Source organism: Monodelphis domestica, chromosome 8 (genome assembly GCF_027887165.1).
Source record: "Monodelphis domestica isolate mMonDom1 chromosome 8, mMonDom1.pri, whole genome shotgun sequence".
Lineage (NCBI taxonomy): Eukaryota > Metazoa > Chordata > Mammalia > Didelphimorphia > Didelphidae > Monodelphis > Monodelphis domestica.
Window position 1 is genome coordinate 57,724,626 of NC_077234.1, and position 13,521 is coordinate 57,738,146.

The window sequence follows — 13,521 nt, forward strand, 5'->3', positions numbered from 1 at the left end:
TGCTGATAGAAGTAATCTGTTTAACAATTTCAGATGGGCTGTGCAAATCAATGAGGCATTTATGAATTCTCATCTGGAAACGATCCCATGTCTTTGAACCTTCACCACAAGGAGTTTTTCCAGTTGTGATTCGAAGTGTCTTAGTGGGCATTCAAACAGGTCCTTTCACTTTCAAGTTCTTTTCTCTGGCCCCTCTAATAAGGTCAGCACATACCTTCTCCAGGGATTTCACATTGCGGCTGGTATAGATACTGTATCTTATTTTATGTTATTTTTCCCATTTGACTGTGAACTCTGTGAGAGCATGGACTATTTTTTGTTCAGTGCATAGCAAAGGGTCTGATACATAGTAGACACTGATGCCTGAAGTTTAATCCTTAGTAGGTATAAGCAGAGTAACCATTTTATTTTATTAAAATCACTAAAAACTTATTTAATGATTAATGATAATATCATTTTGGTTAATTAAAAACAATTATCTTTGTAATAAGTCTATGAAACTTAAATGTGTGTGAAATAACTAAAATTAATTCTCAAAATGAAAAACAACCTAAGTACATTTATAAAGCAAAAGTTACCTACCTCGAAATAAAAGATTTCATTAAACTGTGGATTGCTTGTTTTCTTCTTTACTTTTGTCTTCTTCTGGTCATTCCTGTACCAATATGGTAGAGTTTGACTTTGTAGAACTTAAATAGCACATAATTATAAAACATGCCATTTTCAACAAAGGGGCTCTTTGCTTATCTTTTAAAGCCAGTGAAAAGGTCAGGATGAGAATAAAAATTCTTACATGCTTGTAGTTAAAAATGTTATATGAAGAAACTGGTGAGTATAAAAATTATTTTTAAGAGGAGTGAAAGAAAAGCAGCTAGGTACAGTGGAAATCAGAGGGTATGGATTTGAATTCTGCCTTTGACATTTACTATTCTGGGAACTTGGGCAAGTCATCTAATATCCTTGGAATCTGGTTCCTTCATGTGTAAAAAGAAAGGACCGGACAAGAAGGGCTCTGACCACCTATGTCTACATTTCGCAAATTTTAAGTATAGGGTGCTTGTGATATTGCTTTATCATGTCTATATGCCATATCTATATACAAGTTTTTAAAGTGATTTTTTTTAGAAGACAGCAGATATAAGCAGTAGCAAAGATGCCAACAAACTATTCAAAGACTAGAGGAATACAGTGGGGAGACTCTCTCTAGAGGTCTTTGGGAGTTCATGGAATTGTCCAATTCTTTGCATCTGTATCTCTATTGCATAGAGTCTGGTACGTAATGGACATTTAATAAATAGTAATTGATTGACTGTCAGAGAAGGCATGAATGGGCCACTCTCCACACTGATGAGATGGTGCTGAGGATGAGGCATGAGTTGGTTACCTATCACAACTCTGCTAAAGTACAACCTGGGTGAAGCCCAAACAATTTTATATGGTGACATATACCAAATGATGTCTGGCAAACAAAAATTAATAAAGTAAAAATAAGTCTTGCTAGTTTTGAAAATTAAGATAACTTACATAATTGCTCATTGCATTGGCCTTACAGGATTATATCAACTCTTGCAGTTTAGTAGTATTATTGCAGATTTTTTAGATAAGTATAGCTAAAATTGAGTAGATAAGATTTGGAATTTAAAGCATTTTAGTTTTGGATTTTTTTGCCCGTGTTCTTTTCTCATGTGCTTAGTGACTTATACAAAACAAAATGCCACAAAAGGAGTTTAAAAGGAACTTAGCAGTGACCCCATTTGTATAGCAATATTCTATGTGCCATTATGTGGCAATTCTATGAATTTGAATTTTTTCTCCTTTAAGCCAGGACTGCTACATAACCAATGCAGTTAATGTATAGTGTGCTTAATGTGTTAGAAAAAATAATCACAAAACCTGAAATTAATAACGATAATAATATATTTAGTATGTATAATTATATACTGCATTGTAAAAGAATGTTCCCTTTAGAAAAAGGAATTCCTTTAAATTTCCTTTAAGTTCCTTTATCTTAAATGTGACTTACACAAAACAAATTCAGCTTTTCAGAAGTTGATTATGTAAAGTGAAGGTGTACATCTGTAAGGTATATAATAAATGCAGGGACCTTAGAGATACATTTGCCATACAAATATTTATCAGTGGCTGTTAAACCAGCAGCAAAGGGAGATAAGATACAAAAGTCAATCTCCTATGTGTTATTCTAGTTTCTAGCAACTCCTCCTCTAATTTCATTATTAGCAGGGCTTGATGCTCAGTTCCAATTGATCTTTCCTAGAGCTTGTTTGTACCTAGTTGTCTGTGTGCGGTCTCTCTTAGCTCCCAAAGCTCCTTGAGAACAAGGACAGTCTCTTTTGTCTCTCTTTGTGTCCTCAACACTTAGTATAATGCCTGGCATATGGCAGGCACTTAAAAAGTGTTTACTGATTGGCTACTTCTCCCTAGATTTTAAGTAGAAATTTCATTTGCACAGTGGATGAGGCATAGATCTTCCTTTAGAAAGGAAATTTCTTAAAAATTCTTTTAAAAATACATCAGTAAATACAATAAGTAGTACTTTCTACATGGCGTATATTCTGAACTTCTAGAGAAACAACTATTGAGACAGAAAAAGAAGAAATAGGAAGAGGGAATAACTACAAAGGGAATGAGAAATGTCATATATAAAAGTTGAATTGTGTTACTGAAAGTGTCTCACAGCTCATTGTTATATGGAGGATAGGAAGACACTTAAAAAGATCTATTTTTAAATAATTGGGGGGGTAGTTTAAAAATATGGCCTCTGTGGCTTCTGGTTTGGGGGCTCAAATCTATAAATAAATGAATTACAGATATATTGTAATTAGAACAAGGATTCATAACTTGGAATCCATGAACTTGTTTTTTCTTTTTTATATTCTGATACTTTTGATTTTATATAATTGATTTAAAGCATTTTAGGTATCTGAGAAGGGGTCCAAAGGCAATTGTCAAAAAGGTCTATCACACACAAAAAACGTTAAGAAACTCTAATGTAGAGCATTTTCTCATATATGTGTATACACACACACACACACACACACCCCCCACACACACATGCAAATAAGATCTGGGGTTCCATTGTATTTTAGAGCCTAGGATTCACCTCATATAGCACAATGCTGCCTACAATAAAGGCTTATTTTAGGATTATATTCTGAGTTATTTTGTAATCTATAATACAGAAATAACCTTCCTAAAATAAATGAGTAGCACATTTATTAAAGCAGGATTCTATCTCTACAATAATGATGAAATTTTAAGGTAGGGAAGGTGACTGATAATATTCAAAGTCCTTTAATTAGCATAAAGTCACTAATGTAGTCAAGAGTTGTTGCTATGATTAATCTAACAGATCTAAATTGGCAATCACCTTTGTTCTTTATAAAAATGGAACTTTTTAAAATGAATTTTTTGGGAAAAAAAATGAATTCACATTGGATTTTTTTAAAAAATGAATATACACTTATTCCCCTCTCTAGTAAATGACTTTTAAGCTATTTCAAAATTACTATTAGTGACTTTCTAACCAGAAAGTTTTACACTAAAGAATCTGATATTAAAAAAAAAATCTTACCTTGAGGGTCCTACAAGTGACACTGTAGCATAAGGGTCACAGCTCTGTCCATTTATGAGAGGTAAGCCATGGCATGCCTTGATACTAAAAGAAAATAATTTTTAAAATCATAACTCAAGGTTAAGAGAGAAAACAATATTTTTACCACATCAATTAACAGCCTCAAAAGGTTACAGCTATTTATTATTATATCTGTATTCCATTCGTGGATTATATACAATAGGTAAAATATAACTCTAACAAATAGTATAAAGAAATCTTATGTGCTGTATATTGTATTACAACGAAAAGTACCAAATGCCAATTAGTAAAAGCATGAGACCTCATTGTTCTTCAACACACTATTCTAAAAGTCTTTAAAAAACAAAAACTGCAAATAAAACACTCAGGGACATTTGTGGTCTGATTCTACATCAAACCTACTGAAGCTTTTAGTTAAAAGGCAAAAACAAGTAGCACATATTTTAATTGTGTGAACTGTCAAACCAATGTAGAGCGTCATATCCTTTACCAAGGTGTGAATGAGATATAAGGAAACAAATGTGGTTTCAACCTTTAATTCATAAATATGTGGGTAAGTTTGCATGAGAACTAACCCTTTCGACCAAATCACATCTTGCATCACTGCACACAATTATGTAATTTTTTATTTTGTACCTTGGTAACAGTTGTTGTTGCACTTTGTTGGAAGGGGCAGAAAACAATTTCAATCTTAAGAAATGTTTTATCATTACAGTCGGTGAATTGGGCAGAAGTGACTAACTACCAGGATCTTTCTGAAGACTTACTGAATTCATGAGGTCAATTTCTGTGAGCCTGCATTCTTAATGAAAATTTAATGTGTAGGGGGCAGCTGAGTAGCTCAGTGGACTGAGAGTCAGGCCTAGAGATGGGAGGTCCAAGGTTCAAATCTGGCCTCAGACACTTCCTAGCTGTGTGACCCTGGGCAAGTCACTTGACTCCCATTGCCTAGCCCTTACCACTCTTCTGTCTTAGAATCAATACACAGTATTGACTCCAAGACAGAAGGTAAGGGTTTAAAAAAACAAAAAAAAACCTTAATGTGTATAGTATTGTCTATGATGAAAGATGCTACCCCAATGCACACTAGGTGGGCAAACGTTCTCATTCCTCCTTTACCCACCATGTGAGACTCTATTCTGCTCCTAGACAATATGTTCTAGAGTCTTTAGTTCTAAACAGGTAAATTTATAAATTTTCCCAACACTGATACCTGAGTCAGTCTTAAAAATGCCACTTCATTTCTGTCTGAGTCGGATCACAACAATGTCCAGATTGATTGTATTAATCTAATATGACAGAATGTATCATACGTTAACTTCAAGTTGATGTATAATGAATTATACTGTATTGATTCAACATATAGATTACATTTTCATATAACTATACAAAGGATTTCAAAGAATCAATTTGATTCACCATTTAAGTGTTAAATTGTAATGTTAAAATGCAATCATTCTTGTGTCTTTTTCAAGTCTACTCTGAGAGAAATGTAGTGTACATAGTCAAGAATTTCAGAGAATGTAATCATAAACTAAAAATGCTAAACAATTTTTTAAAAATTGTTTTTATTTTGCTAAGTGGAAAAATGTAAATAAATTATGTTCTCATCCTTAATTTTAACATTACTGAAATGAAATTGAGAGACCGAGAGAGAGAGAGAAAACACACATCAAAAGTTGCAGTTTGTAAGATAATATGACAATCTTTTAAAAAGTATTTATAGAAGAATCTGTGCTTTACTCAGTGTGGAGAGAATACCCAGCAGGCAGGTTCCCTTTATCACAACAGATCACAACTTAAGATATATGAGATCAGAGCTAAGAAGTTGTAAGGCATACAGAAGGCCCTGGGACTTAGGAAAGGGGAGTGGGGAACAGAGTTAAGCAGCTAGGTGTCAGAGGCAAGATTTCAGCCAGGCTCTCTATACACTCACTACTTTTCTAAAATATCAAAAGACAAAATACATGAAAGATCTTTCTTTATAAGTGTTTTAAAGATATAATTAACTTGGTGAGCAGAATAATTTTACACACACATATCCTATAAACAGTGGAAATATTAACATTTCCTTTAATTATACAGAGGGGGAAAATTGTCTTTCTAATCTATGAATCAAACCATTGTATGACATTAAGTGCAACTGGGCAGGGCATACCTTTTATCCAAATGGTTTAAGTCTAATTGGTGCTACTGTGTAACTGGTTTGCTTCTAGGTAATATGTTTGAATCTTAACTATGCCACTTATTAGCTAAGCCTTGAGTTTCAATTTTTGTGTCAAGCAGTGCCAACCCCCTCCCAAAAAAAACACCACCACACACACATGCTGCTTCTCACTTCTTTTTGAGTCAGATAATCTTTAAACTTTATGAATCTCAATTTTCCTATACCCCCCCCCCACTACCAAGAAAACATTTCTTATTTTCCCTGGATCAAATGTGACAATACATGTTAAATACATTACAAATGTAAGCTATTATTTCTAAAATCATATTTCCTAAAGAAAAAATAGAGGAAAATAAACTTTATCTAAGCTTGTACCCAATATAGTATATAATTCTTTTTTCTTTAAAAAAATTAAGTAGCAAATAAATGTCTATATAGAAGACATTTTAATGTCTATTTTTTGGATAAGCTGTAAACTGAAGACAAGATTTCTGCTTCAGGTACAAGCTATAACAAATTCAGATAACTCTAAGGTTACCAATTATTAATTCTAAGAGTCTATGATGAATATCTTTTAATTCAGCAAACAATGTGAGCTTCTGGGCACTTTTTGTTGTTTAGCTTTAAAACACAATTCCAATGGGGGGGGGGGGCAAGCAACTAAAGACAATTTTGAAAGAAAATAGCATTCTGTGACAGTATCTGAGAATAATCATCAGCTAATATACTTTAATACACACCAATGAATTACATAATATCTCATAAGGTAAATCACAAACTTAAGTGAATATATTTTTGTGTGAGAACTAAAAATTATAAGTACAACATCTGAGGAGCTATCTGACCTAGACCTTAATTAGGTTTGGTCTAACTTCTTTTTGCCTGTTCTGGATTCTATCATTGCAGATTCACCAGAAAAAAAAAACTAATGAAGGAGGGTAACTAGTGAAGAGAGAAAAAAAGACTTTGAAATCAGGTCTTGTCTCTGACACCTACTTGCTTCTGACAGTACAAATCAATTAATATTAAGTATCCTAAACAACTCTTACAGGCTCTAAATTGCTAAGAATGTACCTAGAATGAAATCACAAGTGTTTTCCCTGCCACTCTCCCCAATAAAGAAAAGAAAGAAAATGTCAGACAAGCCTTTATTTCCTGCCAAATAACCAAACTCTATATAGGAAAGTATACACATATATGTGTTATTAAATCATTAGCTAATTTTTATCATAGGATGAATGTTTTCCATTTACATTTCACACACCTTTCTTTGAAGGTCATTTTATGAACATCTAGAAATATACAAATTTTAAAGTACAAAGACAAATAACAACAAAAACCCTACAACCTACTAGAAAGCTGAAAAGGAATCCATCTGTTTCACATTAAAAAAAATTTTTTTTCCCAAGCTTAAGTGTATTTGCTAGGTCAAAGAAGTTCATATTTAGGTATTATGTGAGTTTACTATCTAGAGTCTTAAAAATATTTCCAACTTTAATGAAAATTGGTAAGAACTATAGCTTAAGAAACCACTGTTTCCTTTCTCACAGTTTCCAATATTATTAAGTAGGTCAGGTGGTTGTTTTCTCAATTGTCTTCTGTCTTGTCTTTTCATTTTTTTTCTTTTTCTAATTTTGTATTCATTTTGAACTTTGCTCTAATGAGTTGGTGATGATCTAACTATAGAGACAGGTGATCCAGAAATGACTCCCACATCAATAACCAGTCATTTCCTGTTTTTAAAATACATATAATCAATTCTTTTTTTTTTTGCAATATTATTTACCGACCATTTTGAGTACCTCCAGTGTCTAAGGCTCATTTTGAAAAAAAAGTATTCATGATAGGTAGGCATGAAGTTTCCGCCTCTGACTTCTCTTTGTTACTTCTAAATTACATTTTGCTAACCTTTTTTGAAAGGAGGAGAGAGGGGAGAGGTAGTAGGTTTGCAGTGGGCATAGACAAAAGCTGTTTAGAAAGGGAAGGCATAGGTAGGAGGTGTAAATCTGCACAAAATATGGAGTATCTAAATTGATCACGGGTTCCTTCAAAGCATTAATATGACACAGAGAAACAATCCCTTATTGGAACAACACCACAATCCCAAATCCCAGATCAAAAAATGGAATATAAAAATCCTAGCTGAAAATGGAAAATTAGCATCATATCAAAGTTACAAAAACATTTATGATAATTCTTGCCTTTCAACCTTTTGAAATACTCTTGCTTATAATATTCAGTGCTACAATTTTATGACAGGAAGACATTTATTTCCTCTGGCAAACCTCATCTTGTAAACAGATCTTTTTGATGAGATTTTAAAAGACAGGCTTTGTAGGAAGGAATTAAGCAGGTTATAAAAGCAGCAGGTAAAGACAGAGTTTGGGGAAACATTTAGGTGAGAGAACATAGAGAGTAATTGTAAGAGAAGGGCAAGAAGCAACATGTGATAAAGAGTTTTCTTGTTCTAGACCACTTTAGGTGACATGTTGAAGGAGAACACAGATGAGAAACAATAAAGATGCACCTCAAATTCTATTCTCTCAGAGTAGGCTATCCTACTCTTTTCAGCTTTCTATTGCAGTAAGATAACTGGAATATCATAAAGTATATGGTTAATCATGATCTGGGACTGTTTCCTTATTTAGAAAATGAGGTGATTAACTAGATGATACTGATAGTCCCTTCCAACTCTAACATTCCATTATCTATAACTAGAAAATAAGAAAAAGATACAATTACCACTTCAAATGAATTTGACATAAACTACTTTTTTACATAGATATTTTTTGGATGCCACTATGCAACAATGTTAACTAAGAAAATACAACATCTATAAATTTAATAAAATTGAACAAAATCATTTCCTGCTTAGGTAGGGCATATTTTAATTAGTGAAATAACAATAGTATGCCTTTCCTGCTCCCTTCTAGAAGTTTTATTTTAAAATTTTATATAAAAACATCTCTTTTGTCCTTTTTTTATTATTCGCTTGTTACTAGGAACAACAGCTTTCTATGAAAAGTCAAGCAAGTATATGCAAAGGTTTGCATTGCTGATTTTAGAAGGTCCCAGAATCTACTGCATTCAATGTCACTGTAAGGTCTATAAGATCTGATGTTATGATGTCGACACTGCTCTTTTCATCTTATTGGGAAATGAGGGCAACAATGTGGGGTTGAATATATATACATATATATGTATACACACACACACACACACAATCAAGTCACACATTGTGAAACTGGCTAACACGTTTGGTTTTTTTTTCCCCTTAGGTGTATAGTTTATTCCTGAAATTATTTTTCTCCTCTTTTCTAAGTAGGCACAAAGGCAAAAAGTAACTGGGTTTGAATTCTAACTCTCTGAACTTACTAGTCTTGAGGTTCGGTAACTTAAGCACCCTGGGCTTTCTTAGACTAGATGATCTCTAAGTCCCTTCTATCTTAAAGTCTCCAGGGAAAGCAGGGGGAGGAAGTCTACATTAAAATAACCAGAGGCCTTTGCTGAGTTTTGTAAATAATAATAGAAAGAACAAAACACCCCATATGGTTCAATGATGTGCTTGCCTATACTGGACAAAACTCTATGTTTAGGCAAAGAATTTCCTAAGGGTATTAAACTCTTAAAAAGTAACCAGAATGAGAGGCAGCTAGGTGGTCCAATGGATAGAGCTAGGCCCAGAGACAGGAGGTCCTGGGTTCAAATTTGACCTTAGACACTTCCTAGCTGGGTGACCCTGGACAAGTCACTTAACCCCAATTGCCTATCCCTTATCACTCTTCTGCCTTGGAACCAATGCTTAGTATCAATTCTAAGACAGAAAGTCCGGGTTAAAAAAAAAAAAAGTAACCAGAATGAGACACTACAAATCACAAATCTAGATATGAACCAACCTAACTAATTTTTTTTTTTAACACAGCAGAGTTTCTGTCATTAATACTATTAAATTTTCAAAAGAGAGATTCAGGAGTATCAATATAGGTACTTTTGTCTGGAACCAAGTTTCACTTCTCATTATATTTTTACAAGAACATCTGTTTCTTAAATGTGAGATATTTCTATCCTTCTGAATTATTTTAACATTTCTCTTCAGAGTGGTGTATTCTCTGTGGGAGGGCATGGCTTGTTTGTCATAGTGGGTTTTTAGTAAAGCCAAAAGGGCCTGTTTTACTTGCCTTTTTCATTTTCTACTTCTTGGTTTAGAGTTTGACAACTCAAAATGTTATAACTCACAAAGCACATTTTTCAGGGACAGGAGAAGGATAAATTTTTCAGTTTATAATTTGGTCAGAAGCTGTCCTGGACAAAAAAGTACGGAAACCCTAAAAAGGCTCTGGATTCTAAAAGATATTCCCTATCCTATCCTACCTGACAATCCATTTTAATTACAACTGACTCGTTTCTTCTCTGACTCTTCAAAATGAAGCACACAATCCTTACTGAAAAGGTAAACTTAAATTAAAAGTATTACCTGCTGTGCTCCTTGCCATGGTAACAGTCTCCTCACCATTCTTATTCTTGCCCAGCTTTCCCCATTCCAATTGATCCTTTCTCACCTGGGCTAAAGACATTTTAAAAATGCACGAAAAGATACCTCTCTGACTGTATCACTCCTTTGCTCAAAAAAATGACAATAGTTCCCCACACAGCCCAGAGGGTAAATGGCAAATCCTCCAGTTGAGATTTGAGGTTTCCCATAAACTGGGTCCGACACCGCCACTTTTATCATACGTAATCTCCCCCTCATTCAATGAAGAGAACTCTATGAAGCACCCAATTAGTGCCAGGCACTGTGCTAAGGACTAGAGATTCTTAAGAAAAAGGAAGGCCCCACTCTCAAGGAATGCATCATCTAATAGGCACAGCCCTCATCTAGGCTCAGTGATACTGTACTACAAAGATGCCTTTCCCCAATAATATTTTGCCTTCTTGCCTGACCCTGGATCGGCACATATCAATTCTTTGATGTGAAACAAACTTCTACATCTCTACCAAGGGAAATCTTTCTTCTCCTACAAGCTAGGCAGTCATGTGGCACCATGGACAGAGTGGGATACTTGGAGTAAGGAAAGCCAAAGTTCAAAAGCCTCAGAAATGTACTACCTATGTGACCCTGGGCAAGTCACTTAACCTCTGCCTGCTTTACTTTCCTCATTTGTAAAATGGAGATAATAGTATCTATCTCCCAAGGTTAATGGGGGGAATAGAAGTAAAAAATATTTTGTTAGGTGCTTTGCAAATCTTTAAAAAGGTTATGTGTAAACAAATGTATGAATGTTTGTATATGTGTGTATATGTGCTAGCTCGTAGTAGTAGTAGCCCTAGTTCAAGTACTGCCTTTTCTCTAATTCCCAATTAGAAGAGATTCCTCCTTTGACAGCACTGCTTGATGTCTCCTATGTATATGTATAATATTGACTTGCCTTAGTCTCTCTCCATTCCCTCGGGGTAACAACTGTTGTGTTCCATCTGTCTCTAGTACCTTGCCCAGTGCCCTGCATATCTTTTAGTAGATGTTTGGTTTGTTGTTTGGTTCAAAACCTTGCCACTAGGCACCTGGGTGCATTTGCCAGTGAAGAAACCATATTTAGAAAATAGAATCCAGTCTCTCTTTTGACAGAGTTTATCTTCTAGTAGGGAGATGTGGAAACTATTAAGCAGAGCCCTCACTGGGTGGCATCTGGGCTAAAGAGCTCAATATGGTAGTAGGAGTGGAAGATGGAGAAGGTATGAAGCATTTCATGCACAGGGGAGAGCAGGAACAAAGAAACAGAGACAGGTCATCTCTACCCTGGGAAAAGTGACCAGTCTAGTCTGCCTAGGGCACTAAGCATGAAGAGGACATCAGAATGAGAGAAGAAGGAAAGGGTAGGAGAAGACCACAAGAGGGAGAGGCCTCTGACCTTTACTCAGAAGGCAATATGGAGCCTGTGAAATCTTCTGAACTATGAGTAAAACAGCCAGACCAAGGTTCTGGGCTTTGTCACCAATGGTACAGACTTCCACTAACAAAGGCCAAAGACTTGTCGCCTACCCCTCAGTCAACAGTTTTTATCGGTCACTATGACTGAAAAAGGCATCACTCTTCTGCTAACTTGGTGCTCAGTTCCTCTACATTTAGGTAGGCTGATCCTAGGAAAATGAGGCAGTTTGTTGTTGGCTATCCTTGAAGCCTTCCCAATTTTGTGGGACCTGCCACAGTGGTGTTGGACGCCGTTGGATCAGATACAAAGAAAAACCACATCTGGTACAGAGCAAAGGATGGGATAGCCAGGGAGGAGAAGAAAGGCTAATGGGCCTAGGAGGTTACTGTCCTAGGCAAGGTGGGCGATACTGGGAACTCAGTACTAGAGAAGGGACTATATGAATAGAAAGAATGCAGAGAAGAAAAAAAGGATTTCTGGGGTAGAAATCATAGGATTAAGAACTGGATGGATGTAAGAAATCAAGAAAGTACCCAGTACTTGGTACTTGGGTACATTTTCCCTGAGTGATGAACTGAGTTAAAGTTAATTATGCTTAAGAAAGTTCATGGAAAAACCTGAGAAAACTGAAGACACCCTGAGTATCACTGGACTGGAGGAAAGAAAAAGGGATAACTTTCATGGAGGACTATGATATCCAGAGAAAGAGCTGTTTGAGCCGTGTTTGAATTCAGGACCATTAATACACATTACAAGCTTGGTATAACCAGGAAGGTATGTCTTGAGTTTGAACAGAGTTGATAAAATTTGGAGAAATTATATATAGATTGCAAAGTTATAAATAAACAAATTACATTTTGACAAACTGAATCTTAATAACAATGGGAACCATGTGATAGAACCTTTTGTAAAGCAAAGAATATTTTGCTATGGCGAATAAGCACTTCCCCTCGTTTTAGCATTTCTGTAAAAATCAAATTTCATATACCAAACTTTCTTAAAGGAGGGCACACTTATAACAAAGTTTCTAGAAATTCTCCACCATGAGAAAAGTCTTGCCTAACTCACACTCAATAGTGAAACTAAACCCACTCTAGTATAAATTACAGTCAAGCAAAATACACAACAATATACAAGGGTGGGAGGATGGGGAGAGAGGACAGGAGAGAAGAGGAAAGAGGAAGGGAGGACAGGGTAGGGTAGGGAAGGGAAGAGGAGGAGAGAAACCTAGGCAAATATCCAAGGAAAATAATGCCAGAAGAGAGTGGAACTTCTTAAAGGTGAGGGAAGAAGGGTGTTGGAAGGGAAGAAGTAGTTGAGGATGCTACAAGAAGATAGCAACACTCACTGGAACCCTGCTGGTGGAGCTATGAATTGGTTCTGCCACTCTGGAAAGCAATTCAGAACTTTTGACCCTAAAATCAGCTATTCGAGTACTAAAAAGATCAAAAAGATATAAACAAAGAGTCTATATATGCACAAATATATTTAGAGTAGTTTTTTACTGACCTAACCTCCACTTTCTAGAACTTTGAGTTCAGAATACTAGATCCTCAAAGTCCTCTCTAGTACCTTAGGACAAAGAGCTAGACACTTGAGAGGTCCTGAGCCTGCACTGCATTCCACAATGCTCAGCACTACTGGTTAATGTCCTACTGTCTCTCCCTAGGCTTCCAAAATCTCCTCTGGGAAGTTTTGACCAGTTGAAGTTTTCTCAGGAGTCATCCTTCTTGGTACCTGTGGACACAGTCTTGCAAACTACCCATGCCACATCTCTGGTTGTGCTAGCACCAACTTTGCTAGCCCTTGCTATT

The 13,521-nt window shown here is 35.5% G+C and overlaps 1 protein-coding gene across 3 annotated transcripts in view; it reads right to left on the reverse strand.

The window, feature by feature from the left end:
- Positions 1 to 13,521, reverse strand: part of RASA2 (RAS p21 protein activator 2) — a 154,794-nt gene that overhangs the window by 62,535 nt on the left and 78,738 nt on the right. For all 3 annotated transcript variants that reach the window (XM_056807533.1, XM_007502113.3, XM_007502112.3), the window contains exons 6-7: positions 3,593 to 3,676; positions 583 to 655 (exon numbers count right to left, since the gene is read on the reverse strand). In XM_056807533.1, the coding sequence (XP_056663511.1) occupies positions 583 to 655; positions 3,593 to 3,676 (157 nt within the window). The remainder of the gene's footprint in view (positions 1 to 582; positions 656 to 3,592; positions 3,677 to 13,521) is intronic.